General features: G+C 41.4%; 2 protein-coding genes across 7 annotated transcripts; one reads left to right on the top strand and one right to left on the bottom strand.

The window, feature by feature from the left end:
• Positions 1–375: 375 nt before the first annotated feature.
• Positions 376–13,903, bottom strand: TDP2 (tyrosyl-DNA phosphodiesterase 2). Of its 6 annotated transcripts, none has more exons than XM_060163573.1 (8): positions 13,782–13,903; positions 13,426–13,511; positions 13,200–13,265; positions 8,774–8,947; positions 7,739–7,830; positions 5,648–5,766; positions 3,921–4,091; positions 376–1,322 (listed from the first exon to the last, which is right to left on the bottom strand). In XM_060163573.1, the coding sequence occupies exons 3-8, from the start codon at positions 13,262–13,264 to the stop codon at positions 1,041–1,043; spliced, it is 903 nt and encodes a 300-aa protein (XP_060019556.1). In that variant the 5' UTR covers position 13,265; positions 13,426–13,511; positions 13,782–13,903; the 3' UTR covers positions 376–1,040. The 6 variants fall into 6 exon arrangements, with proteins under 6 accessions (XP_060019556.1, XP_060019552.1, XP_060019555.1 ...); XM_060163569.1 differs by having other exon boundaries at positions 13,598–13,876; XM_060163572.1 differs by having other exon boundaries at positions 13,726–13,854.
• Positions 13,477–26,047, top strand: ACOT13 (acyl-CoA thioesterase 13). Its single transcript, XM_060163577.1, has 3 exons — positions 13,477–14,255; positions 23,924–24,108; positions 25,793–26,047. Exons 1-3 carry the CDS (start codon positions 14,175–14,177, stop codon positions 25,947–25,949), a joined length of 423 nt encoding a protein of 140 aa, XP_060019560.1. The 5' UTR covers positions 13,477–14,174; the 3' UTR covers positions 25,950–26,047.
• Positions 26,048–27,819: the final 1,772 nt, after the last annotated feature.

The raw sequence follows: 27,819 nt of genomic DNA, 5'->3' as shown, positions 1-27,819 counted from the left end.
TAGCCGCTCCGCGGCATGTGGGATCTTCCCGGACCGGGGTACGAACCCGCGTCCCCTGCATTGGCAGGTGGACTCTCAACCACTGCGCCACTAGGGAAGCTCCAGCTTGTCTTTTTTCAGGTGTTTTAGTTGTTAATTTTGACACCCCTGATGAAAATAAGTTTCTGCCACTTCTCATTCTAATTATTACCGCCAGTTTTCATTTTTATATACTGAGGAAGTCAATATATTCTTGGCAATACTTGGCAGAGTGAGAAGCAACGTGGAAAGCCGTTTTCTTCCACACAAAGGTGAAACAGTAGCAGTGGAGCCAGAAACAGGAAGCAGGTAAAAACTTCAATCTCAACATGAGCACAAAAACATACTAAAACAAACTATAAACAAGAAGAATTCTTTATTTAAAGTACATTCTCTTATGGGGGAAAAAAAATGTTTCCTTAAAGCACATGTAGAAGTGCTCCTCATTCACGTCTTGAAAAAAATTCAGTTTTACAAGTAGCAAAACTAAAAGGCTAATTCTTTTTACACATTTATTTTTCTCTTAGAAAAAAAGTCCAATGCCTCTATAAAACTGACTTTAATCATTATCAAGCCTAACTTTGCCTCTGTTGGTGACGTTAACTACAAACATGAATTTTTAAAAGTTAAGGGATCTTAAATCATGAGTTCATTTCTAGCTTACCAATTAGGCACTGTTAGCTGACAAAAAGTCTGATGTAGGACAGCTGCAATCTATTTAAATGCAGATCTAGCCAGCAGCTGTGAGCACTATTACAAGATAGCCTTTGTGACCTTTCCTTAAGAGGCCTCATGTTCTGAACATAGGTATGCTTTCATTTAAATAAACACTAAGATTTAGTTCTGAAATCTGAGGACACAATCCACAAAATAAAATCACAGTCGTTTTTTCTTTTGTTACAATGATCCAGTATATTAATTCCTCCATATTAAACTACCTTTCCAGACAGGTAGCAATTATATTTGCAAAAACACAGAACAAAATTGCTCAGAACATTTAAAACTCGTATTTGAAAAGCAGTTCACAATATTAAATCTAAGGTGCACAGAAGACCCCAGTGATCACTAGGAAATCTACCACAGTCCAGTTTTTCCAACCCAAGGAGGTCCAAACTTCGGGGAATAATGTGGCCGCCTTCTGCTGCTGCTCTAAAAAATATTCGATCAAAACGAAGCTTACAAGTAGCAGCTATTCCAAGATTAGAGTTCATCTGTGTATCCCATGTATACTGGCAATGCTTAGGTTTGCCCAAAAACTCCCAGACATCCAAAGTGTTGCTGGGTAAACCACCACATTTGGAAACCTAAAAAGAAAAAGAAAGAAAACTCTTTTCAGTCTTTTTTTCCCTTATATTAAAAAGGTCTTTACCGTTACCCCATCTAAGTGCAACTTTTCAAATCAGAATGCCACAGATTATTTATTAATGCACAAATGCAAAACTAGATACAACCAGATATATTATAAAATTATTTTACCGCAGGATAATAAGTAGGTAATATAAAAATATCAAGAGAGACAGAGAGGTCTGAAATTTGCCCCTTCTCTCTTCTGCCACAAGTAGCTTCCTAACTTTGGGAGTCAGATAAAACTCAGAAGACTGAAAAATCCGTGGTCTCAGTTATTGTTATTAGTAGTTTTAAAAAAAATGAACATTAAGTGTAAAGAAGGCAAAACTGTTACTCTAATCTATAAATTGAGTATACCATTTATATGATCCAATAATGTCAAATGCCTTCAGTTTTATTTGAAATTTACTAACAACATTAACTTTTCCTCCCATTCACACTCTAGGATTAAAAATTTTTTTTAACGTGGTAAAGTATACATAAAATTTACGACTTTAACATTACAGTTCAGTGGCATTAAGTACATTCACGTGATTGTGCAAGCATCACCACCATCCAGCTCCAGAACCTTTTCAATGTCCCAAACTGAAACTCTACCCATTAAACACGAACTCCCCATTCCACCCTCCCCCCAGCCCCTGGCAACCACCATTCTCCTTCCGGTCTGTATGAATTTGACTACTTTAGGAAACTCACATAAGAGGAATCATGAACATTCGTCCTTTTGTTACTGGCTTATTTCACTTAGCATAATGTCTTCAGGGTTCATTCACGTTATAGCATGTGTCAATATTGCCTTCCTTTTTAAGGCTGAATAATATTCTATTTCATGTATCAATATATGCATTTTGTTTATTCATCTGTCAAAGGACACTTACACTTAGGTTGCTTCCATATTTTAGCTACTGTGAATAATGCTACCAACACAAGTGTACAACTATCTCTTTGAGGCTCTGCTTTTGCTTGCTTGTATCCACCCAGAAGTGGACTTGCTGGATCATATGGAAAGTCTGTTTAATTTTTGGAGGAATCCTTACACCATGTTCCACAGCAGCTGCACCATTTTACATTCCCAGAAGCGGTGCACAAGGGTTCCAATTTCTCCATATCCTTGCCAACACTTGTTATTTTCTGTTGTTCTGGTTTTTTATAATAGTCATACTAATAGATGTGAAGTGGTATCTCATCATGGTTTTGATGTGCATTTCTCTCATGACCAATGATGTTAAACATCTTTTCAGGAACTTACTGGCCATTTGTATATCTTCTTTTGAGAAATGTCTAAATCTTTTGCCCATTTTTTTCTTTTTTAAATTGTATTTAGGGCTTCCCTGGTGGTGCAGTGGTTGAGAGTCTGCCTGCCGATGCAGGGGACACGAGTTCGTGCCCTGGTCCGGGAAGATCCCACATGCCGCAGAGCGGCTGGGCCTGTGAGCCATGGCCACTGAGCCTGCGCGTCCGGAGCCTGTGCTCCGCACCGGGAGAGGCCACAATAGTGAGAGGCCCGCGTACCGCAAAAAAAAAAAAAAAAAAAAAAAGCTTTAAATTGTATTTATTTATTTTTGGCTGCGTCGGGTCCTAGGATCTTAGGTCATGGGATCTTTCATTGCGGCGTGCTGGCTTCTCTCTAGTTGTGGTGCGTGGGCTCCAGAGCATGTGGGCTCCAAAGCTGTGGCATGTGGGCACTCTAGTTGTGGCGTACGGGCTCTCTAGCTGTGGTGTCTGGGCTCCACAGCACGTGGGCTCAGTAGTTGCGGTGTGTGGGCTTAGTTGCCCTGCTGCATGTGGGATCTTAGTTCCCCGACCAGGGATGGAACCTGTGTCCCCTGCATTGGAAGGCAGATTCTTAACCACTGGACCACCAGGGAAGTCCCCTGCCCAGTGTGTTTTTTTTTTTAATTGTAGGAGGTCTTTGTATATTCTGACTATTCTGAATATCTCATCAGATATATGATTTGCGAATATTTTCTACCATTCCACGGGTTGCCTTTTCACTCCATTGATAATACCCTTTGATGCACTAAAGTTTTGAATTTTGATGAAGTCTACCTTATCTATTTTTTCTTTTGTCGTCTGTGCTTTTGGTGTCATATCCAAGAAATCACTGCCAAATCCAATGTCATGAAGGTAAAAAAGGTTGAAAACAGAAAATCCAGAAGGAAGAGAGTTAGGGACAACTATGTTGGTCAAATCTTTCTGTTCTTCTTACCTTACAACTAAGAAACTGCAAATAAATGAACTTTTCTAAATTCTTCTAATCATTATTTTCTCTAAACCCCTCTTGTTAATCAATATATATTGTTTTGTGTTGTCTGTTTCATATACCATATATATGTTTTCACCCAATAATGTAACAGCCCCTTCTGCCTCTGCTTCCCCTGTGCCAGGCAAGTAGCACAGGCTAAATAATCATTTGCTGAATTGCACCTGCAAGGTCACGTATACATTATGAACAGATCAAAGTCCTAGTTTTAATAGCTTTAGTCAAAAGAAACCTAAATGAGCTTCCACAGCAAAAATCTGCCCATAAACACTGAAATGACTTCATCACTCACTTCGTGATCCCTTAAATTTGTATCTCCTGCAAATATAACTGTAGCTGACTCTGGAGCCTCTTGCATTTTCTTTAAAACCATTTTCAACTGATTCATTCGTTCCTTAGCATGCCCTTTGGTGCTCTCCAAATGAGAAGTCATAAGGCAAAGTTCATTTCCTGACACACTCACCTGCAACAAGATAAATAATTAGAGTTGTTAAAATGATCCACTAACAATTAACACTGAACTTTGTTAACAGAATCAGTAATTATTCAACTGATTGGTATATATCAATATTTACTAGACTGAAACTATATAATCAGCACTGTGCTTATCCTTAAAGGTCAAAGAATACTGAGCAAGTACCCACTAATACTTCAAAACCTCCCTTGAATGTCAACTCCACTGGGAGCCCTTCCCCAGCATCCCAGGCATCAGTGGCTCCCTCCCCTATCCTCCTACAGCACGCTGTGTAGACTGTTTATAAAGTCCCCTAGATCGAACTGCAGCTCAGTTATCTCTCTCCTACAAAGCCCTGAGTCATTTGAAAGCAAAGATGGCTCTTTTATTTATTACTATGTTACCGAGAGCCTGGCACATAGGTAACTCAAAATAATGTCAGTTAAATGAATGAATGAGAATCACTTACCATTTGCAATTAAGATACCAACAATGTAAGGTCTCTCATTATTTAAACTAATTCCCTGCAGAGTCCAGTTCAAATTCCTTCACATTGGGCATTCATGATCTCCTATAATCTGGATCCAACCTACTTTACCAACCTGTCGTCACACTACCCCCTTTGTGCCCTCTACATCCAACTGAATAGAAGGCTCGTTTATAGCTACACATGCCCTCTTTCATATATACATACCCTGCTATGTACAATTTGCAAATGTTTGCTCATGGTGGTTCTGCCACCTGCACTGTTCTTTTTTTTTTTTTTTCTTTTTGCGGTACGCGGGCCTCTCACTGTTGTGGCCTCTCCCGTTGCGGAGCACAGGCTCCGGACGCGCAGGCTCAGCGGCCATGGCTCACAGGCCTAGCTGCTCTGAGGCATGTGGGATCTTCCCGGACTGGGGCACGAACCCGTGTCCCTTGCATCAGCAGGCAGACTCTCAACCACTGCGCCACCAGGGAAGCCCTGCACTGTTCTTAATGTCTACATTTTACATATTTTTCAGGGCCCAATTCAAACCCAACTTCCATCATGAAACGTTCACTAAACAGTGCAGCTGAAAATCATCTTTCTTTTCTCTAAACTTCCATGGCATATCATTATACCTCTCCCATGGCATTTATGCCTTTCGTTTATTTTAGGTACTATACATACAATCTCTCCCCTGCTAATCTATGAGCTCTGTGAGACCAAGATCTATTTGACTCATTTTTGTAAGAGTCACAGAGTACAACACAGTACCAAGTACAGTGCATTTAATAAAAAATATTAAAAAATTAAAAAAAAACTACTTTAGGAAGCAACTGTGGAATGTTAGCAAACTCTTATACATTAAGAAAACATCTAATGAATCAAGGATTTTATTTTTACAATTTGTCTATATTTGAAATGTATGTAAAAATTTAATTTATAAAGTTCTTTAAGACTATTTAAAAGAACCTATAAGTGAGGAGTAAATATTTTTCTAAAGACAATGGTTTCTTAAAAAGGACCCCATCATGGAACTGTGAAAAAAACAGTTCATTCTTTTTTTTAAAAAACCAGTCAATTTAAAAAAATTACTTACATGCACACACAAAAGGTTTCGCATCATTTTTGTATTTGGAAAAGGAATAATCTCTTGGCTTTTAAATTTCAATCTCGATTTCTTCAACATTATAGCTGTGAAATATCCTTCTTCACGACCTTCAGATGTGTGCGGAAAAGAATTTAGGCTGAGAGATCAGGGGTATCTGCAGTTTATCCCAAGCTCCCCTACTGAAAATTTTATAACAAGCAGGTATAGATATTTAAATGGATATAAATCTTAAAAGTAAACTATTATTTCAAAATAGTTGAAGATGGTCAACCAAGTCCCTCTGTAACTGTAAGCATGGAAGAAATATAAAAGTGTAACTGGAAGTATGGAAGAAATACAAAAATAAAAATGCATTTACATAAGTGCCCAAAACAGTTAACAGTGCCAATACCAAACATAAAAATTTGAAAAATTTCTGAAAGGCAGAGTAGATGAGACTTAAACTGAGGCAACTTGACATGCAGTTACTTTTCACTCGGGAAGCACCAGAAAAATCACAGTAAGTGAATAAAAACTTTAGAAAGGTATAAACTTGCAAGAAGAAACAGAAATGGAGGGGCAATGAATGAAAGCTTCCAAGTTTTTCAGAGAACTAAGTAGGTGGAGCAGTGGTAACTGGTTTATCAGAACGGAGGGGAACCAGGAAAAGAGGGACAGGAAGAGAAAGGAGAAGAATGGGAAAGGGAGGGGCAGGGAGGAGGGCAGCAGACTAGAAAGATGGCAGGTGGAGAGTCTAGCAGGTGGAAAGAAGGAGGAGAGGGAGAGAAAGGAGGAGGGAGAGGGAGGGAGGAAAGAAGAGAGAGACAGAAAAAAGAATTTTCCAGAACTGAAGGTCACAAACCTCCAGATTGAAAGGTCCTACCAAATGTTTGGCATAATAAATGAAAAAAAGACCCCCAAAACACTGGAGTTAAAAACAAGAGCCTCAGGCTTCCCCGGTGGCGCAGTGGTTGGGAGTCCACATGCCGAGGCAGGGGGCGCGGGTTCGTGCCCCGGTCTGGGAAGATCCCATGTGCCGTGGAGCGGCTGGGCCTGTAAGCCATGCGCGTCCGGAGCCTGTGCTCCGCGACGGGAGAGGCCGCAACAGTGAGAGGCCCACATACCGCAAAAAAAAAAAAGAAGAGCCTCAAAGCTTCCAGAGCGGGAAGGGGGGGAAGAAAGATCAAGAATTAGAATGGCATCAGACTTCTAATCATCAATAATGGAAACTAGAAAACACTGAAATCATGCCTTCAAAATTCTGTGGGAAAATGACTTTCTACCTAGAAATCTTTGTCCAGCCAAACTATCAAGGAACTATGAGAATAAAACATTGGCATTTCCAAATAGGCTGGGATTCAAAAACTTCACTCCCCATGTGCTACTTCTTAGAAAGTGACCAGAGAATGTGCTCCAATAAAATGAGGAAGTAAAACAAGGAAGAAAGCATGGGATTCAGAAAACAAGATAACCAAAACAGAAGACAGGCAAAAGGAATCCCCAAGAGAATGCAGAAAAGTTGTCCCGCAAAGAGAGAGAGAGAGAAAGGCAGATAGAGAGAACCCTCTCTTCAGCAATTTTGGATTAAAAAGTAAATCAAAATTAAAATCATACACTAGGTAAAAGTGAAAGTCAAAGAAAACGTGAGATTTAGCCAAAAGTCACGAAATAAAGCCAAAGTGGTATATTAAAATGCACTTAGTAAAAACAAAATAGATGAAAAATCAAAAACTAAAATATTCAGGGCAAAAAGGTAGAAAAAGAACAAAATAAATAAAAAATTAATAAAGACTTTTTGAAAAAGCATAACCACAGTGCAATCACCACATTTAAACATTTTCTAACAATTTGATTTCACCAAAAAGCTACTTAGAGCCTCAAATTTTGGCAATTTATATTTTCCTGAAAAATCATCCATTTCAACCATTTTTCCACATATGTAATATTCTCCTATGATTTTTTTAGTATCCTGTGTCTGACTTCTTTTTCTCAAACTTACTTTATTTGTGCTATTTCCTGTCTATGTTCCAACTGTCTAACTTTGGTCTATCTCTCACCTTGTTTTTCAAAGAAAAAGTTAAATAACAGGAAAACTGTTACCTGTAATAATCTCATAACTACTTGCTTTCTTCTTTAGGTAGGCAGCATATGGGGGAATAACTTCCTGTAGAAATACCACATCTGGGCTGTACCTAATTAAACACATCAATTTATGAAAAATATGAGGTATACCATTTCATTTGCAGCTACCTAGATTAGAAAAATGCCACAGCATAAAAGAAACACAAAATTATAGTCCTCTAGGACACCTAACATTCAATATTTATGCTGACCTTTGATAACTATAAAATGAGAAAGACCTGTGCTATTTAACAAATAATACTGTAAAGATAAAATAAAAAAAAAACATATACATGACAACCCTTCAAACTTAGAAGAACAGGAATCATTGACACTAGAAACCAATAATATTAAGAGCCTACAATGGTCCTCACTCTTCTTTTTTTTGTGGTACGCGGGCCTCTCACTGTTGTGGCCTCTCCCGTTGCGGAGCACAGGATCCGGACGTGCAGGCTCAGCGGCCACGGCTCACGGGCCCAGCCGCTCGCGGCATGTGGGATCTTCCCGGTCCGGGGCACGAACCCGTGTCCCCTGCATCGGCAGGCGGACTCTCAACCACTGCGCCACCAGGGAAGCCCTGGTCCTCACTCTTAACAGATGCTTTAAGTGTTATTTTCTTCAATCCTCTTGAAACAGTTATTATCCATGATGAAGAAAACTGAGCTCTGGAGAACTGAAGTGGCTTACAAATGGTTCCACAAGGTCACAGAGCTAGTGTGTGGCAGATACGGATCCTTTTGGTAATTTTCTTTTCATAGCAATAATTATACACACAGTTTAGTAAATAAAATAGTACTAGAAGGCTATGAACAAAAATTAGCATTCCCTCTGTACCCCAAGCCACAATCCTGCTCCCAGAGGCAGTCACTCCCAATTCCTTCAGATGTTTCCTCTGACAGCTGGACTCTGAAGTCAGGACCAATTCCAAAGCTCATAACCTTGAACTGTTACCCTCCTTGTAGGCAGGTAAGACACGTTATCACATTACCATGACACAGATGTAATAATACTTACAAAGTTAAATAGGAACACACCCCTCGAGCCCTCTCTGGCAGATTGTTTAGGTCCAATCCATCAATATTCCAGGTAATGAAAGAGAACATGCTGCCATCTTCTTGCTGAACATTTTCAGATGTGCTGGTTTTAGAACTAGTGGAATCACTTGTTTCTTCCTTGGTTAGGTCAACACTGGCAAGATAAGAATGAAACACAACTTTGCAAATAATCTATAAACTGATTAATTTAAAAATTATTTTGTGACTCTCTGTAGCCCTCATTCTACAGGTAAATAAACTTTAAGAGTCCTAAAAGTATCTGCCTATAGAAGAGCAAGAGTCTGATGAGTGAGGAAAAATAGATTCTTATACTGTGTTATCCAAATGTCTGCTCACTTAGAACCAACTCAATATCCCTCAGTGACATAGGTCACTAAAATGATTTGATAAATTATGACCCCAAATCAGACTGAGTAACGTGAGATTTCCATATTTATCTGGATTCACTTTAAATCACATTTGAAATAAGATCTCATTGTGCCAGATAAATAAATAATGGCTGCAATTCTTTGTTATTCCCCTCACTGAGAGGTGAAGTCCAACTAATACCCTTCCCCTTGAATCTGGACCTTAGTGACTTGCTTGACCAATAGAATATAGTGAGAAGGATTATTCTGGGATTTCTGAGGCTTGGCCATAAGAAGCCTTGTAGCTTTCACTCAAGCCTTTTGGAACACTCTGCCCAACAAGAACGCTGAGCTGCTACATGAGAAATCTGACTACTCTGAGACTATCATGCGGGAGAGACCATGTGTATGGGCTCCAGCCCACAGGTCTGCCTGACCGCCCCTTTCCCACCAAGGCCCAGACATTTGAGTGGAGGGACAAACATTATTAAAAGGCGACTGCTAAGCATTTATAAAATATACATAAATTTAAGAACTAGGGTTTTGTATTTATAATTTTAATACATGTAATGCCAATTTTTAACTTCTTTAAAAAAATTTTATTTTTTAATTAAATTTTTTTTGCCCATGCCACGCAGCTTTTGGGATCTTAGTTCCCCAACCAGGAAGTGAACTCGGGCCACAGCAGTGAAAGCACCAAGTCCTAATCACTGGACTGCCAGGACGCTCCTGAAAAATTTTTTTTATTGAGGTATAACTAACAGATAATGTTATACTAGTTTCCGGTACACAATATAATGATTAAATATTTGTATACACTGCAAAATGATCACCATGATAAGTCTAGTTAACTTTTAAACTCTTTTTGAAATAATTTTAGACTCTTAGAAAACAGTAAAAAGAATTCTACTCACCACTCATCCAGATAAATGTTAACGTTTTACTTAATTAACATTTACTTGCTTTACTCTTTTTATTCTGAAACATTTGCATAAATACTTTTGAATGCATTTCCTAAAAATAAGGACATACATACATACCCTAGTACAATTATCAAAAATCAGAAAATTATCATTGATACAATGTTGTTATATAATTTAAAGATCTATTCAAACTTTGCCAATTGTGCCAGTAATGTCCTAATCCAGGATCACATGTTGCATTGAGATGGCATGAATTTCTTTCAAGCTCCTTTGATGCAGAATAGTTCTTCCATCTTTGTCTCTCCTGATCTTGATGTTTTTGAAGAATACAGGCCATTTATTTTGTAGAATGTCCTTCAGGTTGGGTTTGTCTGATGTTTTCTGAGGATGTACATTTTTTGGCAGGAATCACACAGAAGTGATAGGGTGTCCTCCTCAGTGCATCAGGTCAGGAGGCCTGATCCAACAGTACTGGATTTGTCTCCTGTACTGGTCACGTTAACTTTGATCCCTTGGTTTCTCCACTGTACAGTTATGATTTCCTCCCATGTAATAAGTATTTTGCGGGTAGGTACTTTGAGACTATGTAAATGTCTTGTTTCTCATCAACTTTTACCTATTAGTTTTTGTGTTTTTTTAAATTTATTTATTTTTTTGGCTGCGTTGGGTCTTCATTGCTGCGTGCGGGCTTTCTCTAGTTGCGGCGAGCAGGGGTTACTCTTTGTTGTGGCGCGTGGGCTTCTCATTGCAATGGCTTCTCCTGTTGTGGAGCACGGGCTCTAGGCGTGCGGGCTTCAGTAGTTGCAGCACATGGGCTCAGTAGTTGCAGCAAGCAGACTCAGTAGTTGTGGTGCAGGGGATTAGGTGCTCAGTGGGATGTGGGATCTTCCCGGACCAGGGATCAAACCCGTGTCCCCTGCATTGGCACGCAGATTCTTAACCACTGTGCCACCAGGCAAGTCCCTTAGTTTTAGTGTCCATTGATGATTCCTGTCTGAGATAATTACTACCAAGATAGTTCTCAAATGGCAATTTTTTTTCTAACTCTCACATGCCTTCAACATTTGGTAGTTGGAATTCTACTGTGATGGAAAGTGTTCCCTTCACTCCTGGACAAATGTATTTATATCAGTGTGGATTCTTATTCTATGCTACAGATAAAGCCTCACTCTCACTGGCATTTGATCTGAGTTCCAAGAGACAACAGACCACAGCCTCATCCATCACTTTGCTTGTTTTCTGCCAATTCATGATTCTGGGCTAGGGGACTCCTAATGGTCCTCTACCCCACCATTACTCAGCTCCACCCACTTTTTTTTTGAGGGACGATTTCAGGGACTCCACCTCCTTTGTTCCAATTTCTTTACTGACTACAATTTAGGATACAACTAACAGACACCAACACAAGCTAGTCTGAGTAACACAAAAGGATTCACAAGGAAACAATCGTGTCCCAGAGCCAAGTAAAGGAACACAGCTATGCCTATGGAAGTTCGATCAAGGCTCTCTCTCAATCCTACTCAGCGTCCCTTGGTTTCACTCTCTCTCTGCAGACTAGCATTCTCAGCTTCCCCATGCACAAAAGAGTAGGGGTATGGGTCCCCCACAGGTACTGAGTTAACATGTACAGTCCCAGCTTGACAGGAAGATTCACTAAACACTCTTGGTCCTAATCCCAGGAGAGAGGATCTGACTGGCCAGCACGGGCCAGGTGAACATCTACTAATCTAACTGGCTCTAGCTGATACAACATGGGAGCCAGAGATATGTCACTATGAATGGGTAGCCAATTCCCCAACAACAGGCCAGGCAGACGGAGAAAGGAGCCTAATGAAATGATCTTATCACATTTAAAAGACAGTGCAGCTGAAAAGATCACAGGGAGGAAAGAGTATCTACGATGAACAGTTAACTGTAGAGGCTGCCCATACAGCTGGGAGAACTTTATATATTCAGTTCATACTTATTGAGAGCTTATTACATGCCAAATATTGTATGAGACTTTGGGAAATCAACAATGTATGAACAGATACTGTCTTCACCAAATGTGTAGTCTAGTGGGAGATATAAAATACTAAATAGTGATTATAATATGAATTAACTTGTCATGCATGATGCTATATAGAATTACTTAAGAGGAGAACCTTACCCAGACTTGGGAAATCAGGGAAAGCTTCTTGAAGACAAGTCATGTCTGTAAGGCCAGCTGGCCCGGGGAAGAGGAAGCATCAGCTGGTTCCAGGAAGAAGCAGCATTGAGGCAGAGCGTTCTCACGTATTCTGAGAATCAACAGAGACTCTCCCCCGACTTCCCGCCCCAAGGACGGGGGGTGGGGGAGGGGTGGGAGACTCAAACCCCTGAAAGTAAGCTGGTCAATACCTAGCCCAGCCGTAGCTTCACCAAATAAGGAATCATCCTGCATAGCAAACTACCCCTCTCTTACACCCCAGTAAAAATTTCCCACGCCTAGGACTGGGCGCGACTTCTCTGGCCCCTTTCTCTCGGACCAGTGAACCTCGCCCCTCGCCCGGGAGCGCTCCCTAATAAAGCTCACTTGAAGCTTTCCTCTGTTTCGCGGTGCCGTTTGTTAAGATCCGACCTTACAATGTCTAAGCTGGACTTTTAAGATAAATGTTACTTAGCAAGGAAGGAGGAAGAAAAGGGTTCTAGGCAGAGATGATAAATATCTTTACAAAGTTTGAAAGGCAAGAAAAAATGGCCCACTGGAGAAAGGGAAAGTTTGGTATGCCTGAAAGTTTTGTAGGGTAGGAAAGAGAGTGTGAAAGGAAACGAACCCAGAAATATGGTCAAACCGTGGAGGGACCTGTAAGGCACCTGGACTTTAAGAGCAGAAGTGCATGAATTGGGGAGGGAGCACTGGAATAATAGGGGCGGATGTGCAGTTTATAAAAACTATTATCCTGGCCGGGCGGTAAAGAGTAAATAAACAACAACAGTACAAGAAGCAAGAAGACTTCCAAGTTACCATTCCTCAGTAGAGGATTTTGCCTCATTCATTTGTTTTGAAACTCTTGCTTACATATTTCCTAAACTTGGAGTCAAAAAATTACATTTCAGATATTCCCCCACTCCCCACCCCCCGACTCCAAAGTACCTTCGAAGTGACAGCCTGGACTTCGGGAGAGAAGCGTCAGCTCCGCTGCTGGGACGCGTCTCCATCCTACGCACCAACACAAACCCTCAGCCTCCGGCTATTCAGAGGCGAGACTTGCCTCTACTCACACCCGGCCGTCCAACTCGACTGCAGGTCCCAGGACGCCCAACGCAACCCAGTACAAACTGCCCCCGCCCAGAGTCGTCCCCGCCCCTTCATCACTCACCATGGCTCGGGCTCAGACGCGGTCTCAAGATGGCTTTTTAAAGCGTTCTCCTCCACTGCCGGCTCGAAGTACGAGTCCAGCGCTCTCTGCAAAACAAAGACACAGGGATGGGACGTGTGCGCTGCACGGACCAAAGTAAAGAGCGGGAAAGAGAGAAGCAGCGAAAGCGTACTTCCATCTCCCAGTCGTTCTCGGCCAGGTAGCACTGAGCCACGGCGGCGTCGCAACTCGCGACCGAGGCAAACTCCACACACAGAAGTCTCCGCTTCTTCACCTCGGGCTCTCCCTCCTCCCGCTCACCCTCCGGTGCACCGTCCGGACCGCTCTTCTGCTCCATGGTATCCCCGCCAGCTCACCTCCCTCTAACCCGGGCCGAGCGGGGAGACGCCTGGGCCTCTGCGCAGGCGCCCAGCGCCCCGGCGCTCGCGCACCAACCTCCTCGTGCGGAAACGCGCCCCGCTTTCGGCGGACGACAGCGCGCCTGCGCAGCAGGAAAGCGCGCACGGGCTGGCGAGGGCTAAACAGCGCGTGCGCGCGAGGTCACAACGAGGCGCGGAACGTCAGTGCGCGAGCCGCGGTCGCACCGTGGCCGCCGGTGCACGCGAGTGCGGACTTGGAACGCGTCGCGGGCCCAGAAGGCTGCAAACCCTTCGCCCTTTCTGTCCTTGTTCTTTTGCGAATTTCCGGGCTTCCCTGCTCTTCCAAGAATCATTCTTGAGTGGGGCCTGGGAGCCGGCGAACGGTCCACGATGAGCTGTAAGGCAAAGAGTCTGCTGGAGGCGATAAAGTTCTCAGGAAAGGCTCTCGGTTTTGACAGAAGTTTGGAAAAGGTATTAGAGGCGAAGACGCGGTTTCTAATGAAGGGAAAGAATGCACCATGCCTGGTTCGTGGTGAGCGCTGAATAAATTGTCTCTGGCTAGATTCTGTTGGACTGCGTCCCTAAATTCACCTTAGTAATAATAATTACTACTTTAATGGAGCACAGTTATGTGCTAGGTGTGCCTACATTGATCTGTCAGTCTTTAAAACGAAAACGTAAGTGGTTTAGCCAGCAAAATGGCTTAGCCAGCAAAAATAGCAGAGGAATTGCACTTTGGGACATGCAAACTGTGGCCAACTATAGGCAAGTCCTCAACTGTTCTTTTATAGCGAGGAGAAGAGAATGTTGAGAGGAGCTGTTTTGAACAAGTTCGCTGGAGGAGAGGAGAGCTGGGGCTGTGGTCGTCTCATTGGTTGAGTTGCGGAGGTTTCTCAGCAGCTGGGTTGTTGCTGGACGAGGAGAAAATCTTCCTTTTTCCTGCTGGGGTTTATAAAGTAAGCTGGGAGGAGTGGTTAAGGGGGGGGAAAGTTCCCCCTTCAGGGCTTCCCAACTCCATTTTGAATGAGGTATTTTATAATAATAATTTTATAATTGTAATATTATATAATTGTTATTACAATATTATAAACATTTTTAAAAGAAGTGAAACTAATTTTAGTAAAATATTTTAAGTAACTCATTATATCCAAAACATTTAACATGTAATCAGTAGAAAAGAGTACTTTTTGTACTTAATCTTTGAAATCCCGTGTGAATTTTACACTTACAGCACATCTCAATTCATACTAGCCATGTTTCAAGTGCTCAATACTGACAGGTGACTAGTGGCTACCATGTTAACTGCACAGGTCAGTATCATAGTAGGTGCTCTGTATTTGTTAATTTTATCAAAAATGGATTTTGTAGTTGTCTACTTTTCGTGTGGGAAGAGTTGCTCAGGCTAAAGTACAGGTTTATGCTTAGTGATGTATAAATCCAGTCGTGAACATGGTTTCTTTTACCATAAATTTTAAGGTAACGTGATCTAGACCAGTGGTTCTCATTTGAGGGTGGTTTTGCTCCCCATGGGACATTTGACAGTGTCTGGAGACATTTTTGATCATCACAGCTGGAGTGTGGTGGGAGGGGTGGGCTGGCATCTAGTGGCTATTGGCAGGGGTGCTGCTGAACATCCCACACTGCACAGGTTCCCTCCCCCGTCCCCACGACAGAGAATCACCCACTCCAAACGTCAACAGTGCTGAGGTTTTGAACACTTGACTTAAACCATCCTCTTATCATTCATTTTGTCCTAGGTCAAAACTAGATAAATTGCAACTTTGTTGTTCTCTATAAGAATATATAAACCATGTCTTTGCACTGAAGTTTCAAATCTTGCGATTTCTACATGTGTTGGCATGGAACTGAATGTGGTCTTTCTCTAAATCTCTGGTTAATAATTCCTTTTTGTTTTTGTTTTTTATTTTGCGGTAGGCGGGCCTCTCACCGTTGTGGCCTCTCCCGTTGCGGGGCACAGGCTCTGGACGCGCAGGCTCAGCGGCGATGGCTCACGGGCCCAGCCGCTCCGCGGCATGTTGGGATCTTCCCGTACAGGGGCACGAGCCCGTGTCCCCTGCATCGGCAGGCGGACTCCCAACCACTGCGCCACCAGGGAAGCCCAATAATTCTTCTTTTTTAATTAATTAGTTTATTTTATGGCTGCACTGGGTCTCTAGTTGCGGCGAGCAGGGGCTACTCTTTGTTTTGTGGTGCACGGGTTTCTCATGGCAGTAGCTTCTCTTGTTGCAGAGCACGGGCTCTAGGCGCGCGGGCTTCAGTAGTTGTGGCACGCAGGCTCAGTAGTTGTGCCTCGCGGGCTCTAGAGCACAGACTCAGTAGTTGTGGCGCACGGACTTAGTTGCTCCGCGGCATGTGGGATCTTCCCGGACCAGGGCTCGAACCCGTGTCCCCTGCTTTGGCAGGCAGATTCTTAACCACTGCGCCACCAGGGAAGTCCCAACAATTCTTTAAGTCTCTTAATATAGCTAGTGTGGTTTTTGCGCCTCACTGGACCTTGACTGACAAAATTATTTTATGTCAAAGAATTGTCCCTTTGGTGATTTAAATATGACACCAGAGATTTTTCAAGGCAAGAAATGCTCACTTTTAAGTGCAGGATTTTAAAATGCAAGAATATTGTTAAAACTAAATTGGAGTAAAGATGTATATGGTCTCTCAGACACACTTGTCCTCTATACCTCATTGCTTTTGCAAAGGTGAGAAGGAATAATGTTTCTGGGTGTAAGAAGCAAGTGAGATGTACAGTACTATTGTGTCAAGTCTGCTCCATCACCCACTCCCACAAAATCAATGAATCAAGTAGAATAACACTTGAAAATTTGGCTGATAATATTCCAGTGGGGATTTTGTTTTTTGGACAGATGTTTTGACCTGGCATATAGAATCTGATAAATGATGGTGACTTTCTGTTCCTCTAAAAATGATCTGTTGAAAAAGGCAAATTGCAAAATTAGTCATGGTACAGATGTCAAGTCAGTGCATGAGATCATACATTAGAACTTCTTTATTTAAGCCTGTTCACTTTTTAAAACCTGTTTTATCAGTGTTTATAAATACCCACAAAACCTATCTTTTATAAAACACTGATTCAGAAAAACTAACATGCAAAATAAATGTCCTACATGTGGTCTGTCACTCCCATCACTCCAGCCAACTGCCAGCACCAAGCACCATACATGTGAATTATGCCATCTAAGTCAACCAGCTCCTAGCAATCTGCCAGCTGCCTATAGAAACAAGAGTGAGTCCAGGCAAGCCCGACAGAAGAACTGGCTGGCTGAGCCCAGCCTAAATTGCCAAGTGACAGAATCAGAATCTAATAAATGACTTTGTTTTAAGCCCAAAAAAGAAAGTGTCCTGTTCTTGCTATAAGATCACTTTTAAATCAGTCAACAAACTAAGTACTCTAGGTTATAAAGAAATGCCAATCACAATTCCTCGCACTCTAGGAGTTTATCGTCTCAGAGGAGAAAAGTGGGTTCCAAGGAACAGTCCCATCAGATGTGCCCTGAGAAAAAAGAGTTCTATGAATAAATAATTTCAGAAAACATTGATGTTGTATACCCCCTTTTTAAAATTGTAGTAAAATGCACATAACATAAAGTTCACCATCTTAACCATATTATTCAATTCAATAGTAATTATTGCATTCACATGGTTGTAACATCACCACCATCCATCTCCAGAACTTTCCTATGATAACTTTTATCATAGGACTTACTATTCATTATTGAAAATATCTGTTGATTTTTCTGTCTTCCCTCTCCTCACTGAGAGCTCTTTGGGAGCAAGTCCATAGCAGAGTTCCATCTTGCAAAACTGGAACTCTACCCATTAAACAATAACTTCTCATTCCCTTTTTTCCCCAGCCCTGGCAACCCTCATCTACAGTCTGTCTCTCTGAATTTGGCTACACTATGTATCTCCTCTGAGTGGAGCCATTATATCCCTTTTATATCTTAAAACTTTTGACTAGTTCTGTGATAAACATGTTTAACCTTATTATGTTTAAGTTACTTGCCAGTGGAACTCTTTCCCCCACAATAACACATGTGGAAGGACATATCTCAGGTGAGATCTGGAATCTCAGGTGAGATCTGGAAATACCATGTGGAATCCAACACACAAAGAAATAAGGGAGGGCAGTTCCGAAGCAAGGTAAAATTGTGTAGAGTCATCCTTGTGGAAATGAGAGGTGAAGATGTGTAGGTGAATGAGATGTCTCAAGAGGAAGAACACAGACTAGAGAGAAGCATTAAGGATTTAGGACTGAACCTTGAGGACATACAGGGTTGAGAAAGATAAGCAGCCTTTGAAGACTACAGAAATGATTAGGAAGGTAAGAATTGACCTTATACTTACTAGAAAAACCTTGAGGCTTTGGGATCTACCACAAAAGAACAGTAATATTATTTAAAATTTATCGACATGATATGCCAATAGATATTTCTGGAATACTGTTCCTCAGTGAACAGAGATTATTTCAACTTCTTTGTTGCTGTTTGACTTGTGGCTTTATCATAACTGGCTCACCATATTTACATTCCTGCAGGGCATAATTCCTTCCTGGGAATGACTCTATATTCAGGTACTACATTCCAAACTAGATCAGCTGCAAAAATTCTACCCAAGTTTGTGCTTTCCCTCTTGAGAGGAGATCTGGAGCAGTGGATAGCCCCAATCCTCAGTCTGTAGGTGGTGAGGAAGTTCCTCCTCTATTAGCCCCTCTTTTCCAGGTTCAAGGCAGCAGAGAAGCTGTATTTGAGAGACATCTTGCCAATGTGATTGATGTGACAGAGGCCTTCATAGCATCCACCTTTATAGGCATTCTAGAATAATTTGATAAAATCTGCCATTTGCCAACCCGATGAGGCAGGTACTATTATTATCCCCATTTTACACATGAGAAAATAGAAGCTTAACTTTTCTAAGGCCTCACAACTAGTAAGGGGGATCTAAACCCAAGTTGTCCGCTCCCTGCCTGTGTGTTAACATTGTGTTATAGTACCTAACCTTAGAGAAACCGTCCTGTATCCTGAGTGAAACTGGCGCCAACTGTAGCCTTTGGTGGGCTTGTTGAGTCTGAATGATTAGTTGACCCTCTGACTCCTGGCGGGCATTGCAGAATAAGAGCCAGCAAAGGGGATGTGGAGTGGCTAGTGGAGGAGGAAAAGAATCCGGAGGTGTGAATGTGGGAGTTCAGGAAAGGCCAGAAAACAGTTTAGATGTTGCAGAATGCTGAGAGGTCAAGTAAGGGACAGGCTGAAAAGCATCCACTGAATTTAGTAATTAAGTCATCCTTGATCTTGGCAACAGAAACAATTCCAACTGGGCAGTTTTAAGCAAATCCCTGCACCTTAAAATTGCTTAAAATAAAAATTTTAAGCACATTTTAAAAATTTAAGCAAATGTGAAACTATCCAAACCAACTTTCAGTTTGATGGTTGTGTCTGAGTCACAACTTTGATAAGGATGAGAATTAAAATGTTTTAATCACCTATGATATGCCAGGCCCCATTCTAACTTAATTTGAATTTTATCTTAATCTTTATAAAACTCTAGGAGGGTAGTGCTATCATCTCCACTTTACAGCTAAGGAAACGTCAGTTAAGGATCTTGCCTAAGGGGCTTCCCTGGTGGTGCAGTGGTTAAGAATCGGTCTGCTAATGCCGGGGACGTGGTCCAGGGAGATCCCACATGCCACGGAGCGACTAAGCCTGTGCGCCACAACTGCTGAGCCTGCGCTCTAGAGCCTGCGAGCCACAACTACTGAGCCCACACGTCTACAGCCCGTGCTCTGCAACAAGAGAAGCCACTGCTATGAGAAGCCCGCGCACCTCAACGGAAGAGTAGCTCACGCTCCCTGCAACTAGAGAAAGCCCGCACAGCAACAAAGACCCAATGCAGCCAAAAATAATTTAAAAAAAAAAAAAAGGATCTTGCCTAAGTCTGGCTCCAGAGCTAGTACTCTTAACTATTGGTCTGGTCACCTGTGTAATTAAGCTACTAAAACATACATTTATTATAAAACTGAAATGTTGGGCTGATACAGCAGCATGGCTGAACCACAATTCTTGAATAGCTTATGCCTTTTTATGGCCCCTTAACATAACTTCCAACTATTTTTCTTGCCCTTGCCACCCCATCACACTGCCACCTTCTACCTTACTCTTTACCTCTTTTCCTGCTTATATGCAGGTGCATTTTTACATCATCCTCAGACACACTTCCTCTGGTATCTGTACTGTGTCACATGTGAAATCAGCTGTGTCCATCATCAGGGCAAATTGCTTTGAAAACAGCCTCCTTTACAAATACACAAAATTCTCATCCACCAGTATTACCTGTTCTCTGTGCTTTTGTGCATACATATGGTCTTTCGCATTCCATCTCCTTGGTTGACTCACGTTTGTACATACGTGCAGGTTTTCTCATGCCATGTGCCACACTCCTTGAGGCCCGTTACAGACACCCTTACAGAGCCAGAGACATAGGTTTCTTTATCCATTAGCAGAGGCCCTGTGTGTGCTGCTCAGCAATCAGCAGCAGTCCCAATCAGGCGGTGACTCTTAAAGACCAGAAAGATTGGAAACCTCAAGGCCTAAGAATAATTCTGGGTTCTGGGCAGAGCTTCCTATTAGGGACTGTCTCCTTCATTGCTGTTGACTATTAGGGATCCCTTCTCAATGTCTTTACTGAAAAGCTAAGTGAGGAAGGGAGAAACTGTGTTTGTCACCTGAAGCATATCTCTCTGTGATGGAATTTGAGCCTGCAGGTCAGGGGTGGCAGTGGGGGATGCTGTGGTAGCATGAGTCATATAAACTCATGTGAATGCCTGAGGTGCAGGGAAGAGACAGTACACTGCAGGCCATACAGAAAAGGGGCAGATGTTTATATGAGCGCATGTCCATTTAAGACCATTTTTATGCTAAACTGAGGAGTCTGTTGTGTCAGACTGGGCTGAGCCATAAAAGTTCTTGCCAATCTATTGCAGTCATCCAACCTGCAGGATTATTGGGGCCATGGCAGCTATATTTCTGATCCCATGGCATCACAAAAGGCTACACGCCCATCTTCCTCCCGATGCATGAGGTCCTAGTTGTCTGCAGCAGTCCAGGTGAGATGTGAGGGGAGGCAGTTTTGCATTAGTGGTTAAGCCAGAGACACCTGGGTCCAACGGCGATAACACTATCTACTTCAAAGATTTGTGAGGATCGAGACAGGGTCTCAATGCCTATAAGACAATGCATGTACATTTCTGAGCATGGTCTGTAACACAAAGTTAGCCATAGTTAGTAACCAAATAAACACGTGTGCTCTCTACAGCCTATATATATCTTGACTGAGATCTTTTTTTTTTTTTTTTTAAATAGTGTCCTCCCCCCAACCCCATTCTTTTTTTTTGTGGTATGCGGGCCTCTCACTGTTGTGGCCTCTCCTGTTTCGGAGCACAGGCCCCGGACGCGCAGGCTCAGCAGCCATGGCTCACGGGCCCAGCCGCTCCGCGGCATGTGGGATCGTCCCGGACCGGGGCACGAACCCGTGTCCCCTGCATCGGCAGGTGGATTTTCAACCACTGCACCACCAGGGAAGCCCCCCCAGCCCCATTCTTCATCAGACAGGTAGCTCTCCATTGGTTTCTTCCACCGCAAGACTGTTTCTTAGTTCTGGGAGGTTGGGTAGCACATCCCTTCATTGGGATGGACATCCCAATGTTGGACATCCCTTCTTCCATTGGTTTACTTATTTTTACTGAGGGAGACAAGAATTGGCAATGCAGGGAATTCCCTGGCTGTCCAGTGGTTAGGACTCCACACTTTCACTGCTGAGGGCCCCGGGTTCGGTCCCTGGTCAGGGATCTAGGATCCCACAAGCCATGCAGCCCAGCCAAAAAAACCAAAAAGAATTGGCAACACATAAAAGCATTTCTCTGCCATATCTGGCTGACCAGTACAAAAGTATCTCTATTCCAACGTACCTTTTCAACCAGTTTTGTATCTTAGTATGTCCTTTGTCCTTTCAAGTTGTGGAAAAAGATAAATATTAAAATCAGTATTTTGGCGGACTTCCCTGGTGGTCCAGTGGTTAAGAATCCGCCTTCCAACGCAGGGGACATGGGTTTGATCCCTGGTCAAGGAACTAAGATCGCACATGCTGTGGGGCAACTAAGCCCATGTGCTGCAACTACTGAGCCCGCACGCTGCAACGAAGATCCCGCATGCTGCAATTAAGATCTGATGCAGACCAAAAAAAAAAAAACCAAAATCAGTCGTCTGCAGTAGAAAATCCAATTGACATTTATTTTACCTTTTGTCATCCCAGCCAGTTAGATAACAAAATGGAACTTTAAGAACTGACCTCTACTAAACACACCATACCTTAAAATTACACTAAACTACCTTTGGTGACTATGATGCTTTCCTATTCGATTCTATTTCTTGAACTGCCTGGCTTTTTCCTGTCTTCACCTGCCTAGCCCCTGCCCATCCTTCAATCCACAAATAATTCCCCAGGATGCCTTTCCTAATGACTCTTCCCTGAAAACATACTTTGATAAGTAAGATCCTTACTTCCAGCAACCTGTATTTATCCTATCTGCAGTAATTTGCTCTACTGCAGTGTGCATGTGTGTCTATTCCTTTAGACTGGGAACCCCTTAAAAGCAGGGATTTGATCTCGTTCATCTTTAGACTGCAGTGCTTGACAGACTCAGGTAAATGCCCCCAATAAGGTGAGTTTACACCTTGGGCTTGCTTGGTGTGTATTATTAGCTTATGAGGACATCTTGTGGCTAGGTCATTTATTGTATAAATAGACTTGATCCCGTTCTAACGTTTACTTTTCCATTGATTTACCCATTAAGCAAAACATATTATTTAGGATGGTTCATATTTTATAGTTCTGTTTCTGTTTTACATCAGGGCCTTCTAGGGGATAAACAACAACAAACAACTAAAGTCATAGTTTGTGAAATGCTGAAATGTCTTCCTGGTGGGAGCATAAAGGCCGCTGAATACCTAGAGATTCTATAGTTAGCAACTAGGGAGACTTGGAGGTGGACAGACCTGGATCTGAATCTCAGTTCTGTCACATCCTGGGTGACCTTGAGAGTAAACCACTCTGAATTTAAGTTACACAAACTGGAAATAATCCCTTCCTTGTTATATAGTATATGGAAAGACTTTGGCACAGTGCCTGACATGAAAGTGCTCAATAAATGGTAGTTATCTAGAATTAAACCATTTAATGCTTGAGACATCCTTTCCTGTATCTAAAAACAGACACATCAAATATTCATCCATATTCTGCCTGAACACTTCTAGTGACGTTGAGAATTACGTTGCTGGATGCAGCACATTCCATTCACAGTTTAGTTCCAGCTTCTAAATATTATCTATGATGTTTTTTCCTAGTAATTTAGATAGGATATAAGAAACATATTTCTATTATTTTTCTTTAAGTTTCCTTTCTAAAGATGTTTGATATAACATTTTAAATTCATTGTTCCACATTTTATCTTTCATATAATTTTTTCATTATGATACCATAAATGGGGCAGGACCTTAAAAGCAGCAATTTACCTTTGCTGGATTCTATCAAACTTTTTTCATATTAAAATAAGTTTATGGTATAAGCTTATTAATTCTAGTAATGCACTGAATTACTCAATTTCTTCCAATAAATGGTTTTAAACCATTCATTATGAAGTCATTCTAAAAAACTACTTTGTGCAAAAACTAGAGAACATCCAAATTAAAACTATAATGGGTTAACAGATCACAAGGACCAGCTGGCTTTGTTGGTGCAAAATTTCTAAGGAGACATTAAGAGATGCCAGGTTGTTGTACACAGGCTGAAAAGCTCAGACGGAATGTTTGATTTCCGCAGAGGAGTGGAGATTAAGAAAAACTACTCCTGTTTTTCCCTAAGTATTCCTTTTTATTTCAAAACAGTTTACATCAGAGTTAATTTCTATCAGAGAGATTGGTAACTTGAGTTTCAATTTCTGAATCAACTTTTTGGGGGTGACTTGGTTTAATCCAATGATAGTTCTTGTTAGGCTGTTTGGGCTTTTCTAATACCACCAAATATTCAAAATTTTTTTTTTTTACACTTAGGTGACTGTTGTTTCTGCTGTCCCTGGGAAAGTGATTTGTGAAGTGAAAGTAGAAGAGCAGCATACCAATAAAATGGGCACCCTCCATGGTGGCATGACAGCCACTTTAGTGGATGTCGTATCAACATATGCTCTGCTGTGCACAGAAAGGGGAGCACCCGGAGTCAGTGTCGACATGAACATAACGTATGTATCCAAACTGTACCCCAAATAACTTTTTCCAACGTGGTAACTCATTTCAAACAACCGAGACTAAACACATTCGTAACATAAATAAAGCATGAGGTGCCCTTAGCTGGTCATCCTTAAATGCAGCTATAGATTTGCCTTAAAATATTCCATGGTTTTAGAATCTAGAACTAGAGGAATTAATTTCCAAGTACAATATATATCAGTAATAATAAGTAATCAGTAATATAACCAGTAATAAATGGGGAATGATCTAAACACTCAAAAAGGCAAACATTCAGCTTCTAACATGCATACTGGTGGGGGAAAAAATCATCACAAACTCACGGTTTGTAACTGTTTTTCATACAATCCTTCAAAGTGCCACTTGTACAAATGTCTCATGAAGGTTGTACTGAGTACCTATGAGAAAAGCTAGAATAAAAATAAAAGTTGAGGAAACCTTCACGTATACATCGCCATTGCCTTGTAACACAAATGTCCAGTTTTGCAATACTTCATGTTTTTCTGCAACTGCACAGACATGCTCTCATGATAAGGAAGCAGAACCCCAGATGTCAGGTTTGTCACTCACTGTTGTGAAAATGCCTGCAGGGGTCAAACACTTCCAGATGCAAAAAATTAAATTCCCACATTAACTAGTACTGTTGCCAGTGTCCCGTTCACTAAAGAGTGCAGGGCCCGGGGATTTAGTTTCAAGACAATTGATTTTTCCACCTAAGCAAGAGAAGAAAGATTTTTGTTGGAAGGGGAAGCAGGGGTTAGGGTGGGAAAGCCAATGTGATATATCACAAGGGCAATGGAAATAATGTATCAGGTTTTTAAACAATCTAAATCTTTTCTTAGGCTAACTTAACTTTCAGTCTCTCTCTACTATGGAAATAAATTGAGAGTGCAGTAAGCAAATCACAGGACAAGATGCAAATGGTGTTTTGAAATTAAGACGTACAAAAAGAAGGATCTGCTTGGGCACTGGTGAGCCTATTCAGCAGTCCTTACCTTATTCCACATGATAAGGGTAAGACCACTTGATGACTCTGCTTTGCCTCAAGACCCTCTACGACCCTTTGCCTTAAGATCTCTCTACGAGCAGAGAGATCTTCCAACCTAGCACTGCATTTCCTGATCTTCTAAGATACTGCTGCTACAATCCTAAAGGATTTTTAATAAGCTAAACATAATTTTGGCCTTTCAAAGTATGTGTTGCCAAAGTATTGGCCACCATCAAGAGCTGCCTGAGATTCAAAAGGGCCTCATATTAATTCCTTATAGTTCTTATTAAGTCATTTTAGAGTTGAATAAATTCTGCATATTGATATGACAAGATATTAACACCAAGTGTTACTTCACCTAGGAAGTTAAGCCAATTAAGTGAAAGCTCAAGGAAACCTCTAGCCACAAATAAATATTAAGTGGGAAACTAAAAAAAAAAAAAAATAGGGCGGTGCGGGGAGGCAGGGGCAGTTGAAAACCCCTTCCTATATTTTTGGGAAAAGAAATCTGTGTGCATAAGGAATCAGTAAGATATAACTTGGTCAGGACCAGCCATTCAAATTAGAAAGGATATTATTCTTAAACTATTTAGGAGTAAATAAGTAACATAAGGCTGTTATGAGATGCACACAACTTTCTCTTTTAAAACCTATTTGCTGTTAACTAAATTTAAATGTTTCTTTTCAAGGTACATGTCACCTGCTAAAATGGGAGAAGATATAGTGATTACAGCACATGTTCTGAAGCAAGGAAAAACACTTGCATTTGTTTCTGTGGATCTGATGAACAAGGCCACGGGAAAATTAATAGCACAAGGCAGACACACAAAACACCTGGGAAACTGAGAACAGCAGGGCTGACCTAAAGAAACTCAACAATGAATGTCCAGAGTAAATCTGACTTGAACAAATATAATTTTCAAAATAAATTAGCATAACCAGAAGTGGCTAAGAAATATTTTCTTTGGGGAAAATGCCATCGAGATCAAGTGGAATATAGGACAGAGTTGTCTGTATTCTAAGCCTCTTTAGTTTTAGTTTATAATCATACATGATACTTGGATGGAAACATTCGTAGCTCAAAAGTGTTTTGAAAACAGGTAAAGCAAAGCTAGCAGGACCATTTTGAGATAAGATTACCTTGAAACTAAAATTCAAGATAAAGGAGAAATACAAATTAACAATTAATCCTTAACAAATTGTAGGTCCTTCTCAGCTCTAAAATGTTACATTTTTTAACCCACTTTCAAGATTATGGAACTTCAAAATAGATGAACCATAGGCCACATTGGAAAATAAAGTAGACTGAGTAGTCCTCAACAAAGTTTAAGGCTAAGCACATTAGTGATAAATAGTCCAGTGGGTGCACTGCTTTTCTGAGAATTTATTACAGGACTGGCATATTTTATAGTGGTGGGGCCAGCATACTATTAGCCCCTTTTCTCGTACCTAGGATAAAACCATGCAGATCTTGAATCTCCCAATCTGCAGTACTGGAAAGACCAAGTTCACAAATTGTTTAGTCCATTTCTCGACGTTTTCCTGACTATGGCATTCATAATAGTTGGTTTCTGCCATCAGGGGGTCTTAGTTAACATTTCATGACTGAAGATCATAAAGTTCCAAAGCAACTTTGGAAACTGCAAACAGTCAACAGTTAAAGGTTTATTGTCCTTTGGTTGTATTAGAATACATGCTGATCTGTCTGCTGAAAGGACAGAAGCAGACTTGATAGTAGCAGTGAGCACACAAGAAACCCAGATCTAGTATTTCCCACTAAAAGTAACTTGGGCTCCTTGGAGAAATACCTGATTTCAGAGCTGGGGGCTGAGATAGGGAAATTACAAGATGAACATATCTTGTGCTTTAAAAGTAAGGAAGTGCTCAAGAAAATGATGAGAGGCATGAAAATTATACAGCATTGAAAAGGGAGTCCATACTGTTTAGGTAATAATATTGAATAAACAGCAGAGACAGGAGAGCTCTTCCTTTTAACAGAATGCTGCTAAATGTGGAGGGGTAGATATAAAATAACAACTATAAAATGGGGAAATAGGACATCACGTTGACCAATTAAAATGAAAATCAACAGTGTACACGGACAGTGTGTTTCTAGGGGGCATAAGGTACTTACATTGGGCTTTGGCCAGGATACATAATCCAAATCTAACCATGAAGGAACATCACTCAAATGTAAAATAAGGACACTCTGTGTTTTAAAAAATTGGCCTGTACTCTTCAAACTGTCAAGGTCATTAAACAAGCTGAGGAACTGTTCAAGATTAAAGGAGACTAGAAACATGACAACTGAATGCAATGATCCTGTACTAACTACAGGGAAATTAAAAAAAACCACATAATCGGGCTTCCCTGGTGGCGCGGTGGTTGAGAGTCCGCCTGCCGATGCAGGGGACACAGGTTCGTGCCCTGGTCCGGGAAGATCCCACATGCCGCGGAGCGGCTGGGCCCGTGAGCCATGGCCGCTGAGCCTGCGCGTCCGGAGCCTGTGCTCCGCAACGGGAGAGGCCACAACAGTGAGAAGCCTGCGTACCGCAAAAAAAATAAAAGTAAAATAAAAAAACAAAACAAAACAAAAAAAAACACATAATCAAAGATAGGAGGACAATCAACAAAAGTGAAATATGGATGGTAAATTAAAGTATATCATTGTTACATTTGAGTTTGATAATTTTACTGTGGTAATAAGAATATCCTT

This window comes from Lagenorhynchus albirostris, chromosome 10 (assembly GCF_949774975.1).
Source record: "Lagenorhynchus albirostris chromosome 10, mLagAlb1.1, whole genome shotgun sequence".
In the NCBI taxonomy this organism is placed as follows: Eukaryota; Metazoa; Chordata; class Mammalia; order Artiodactyla; family Delphinidae; genus Lagenorhynchus; species Lagenorhynchus albirostris.
Note: the sequence above shows the minus strand (reverse complement) of the source record. Positions and strands in the feature narration are given on the sequence as shown.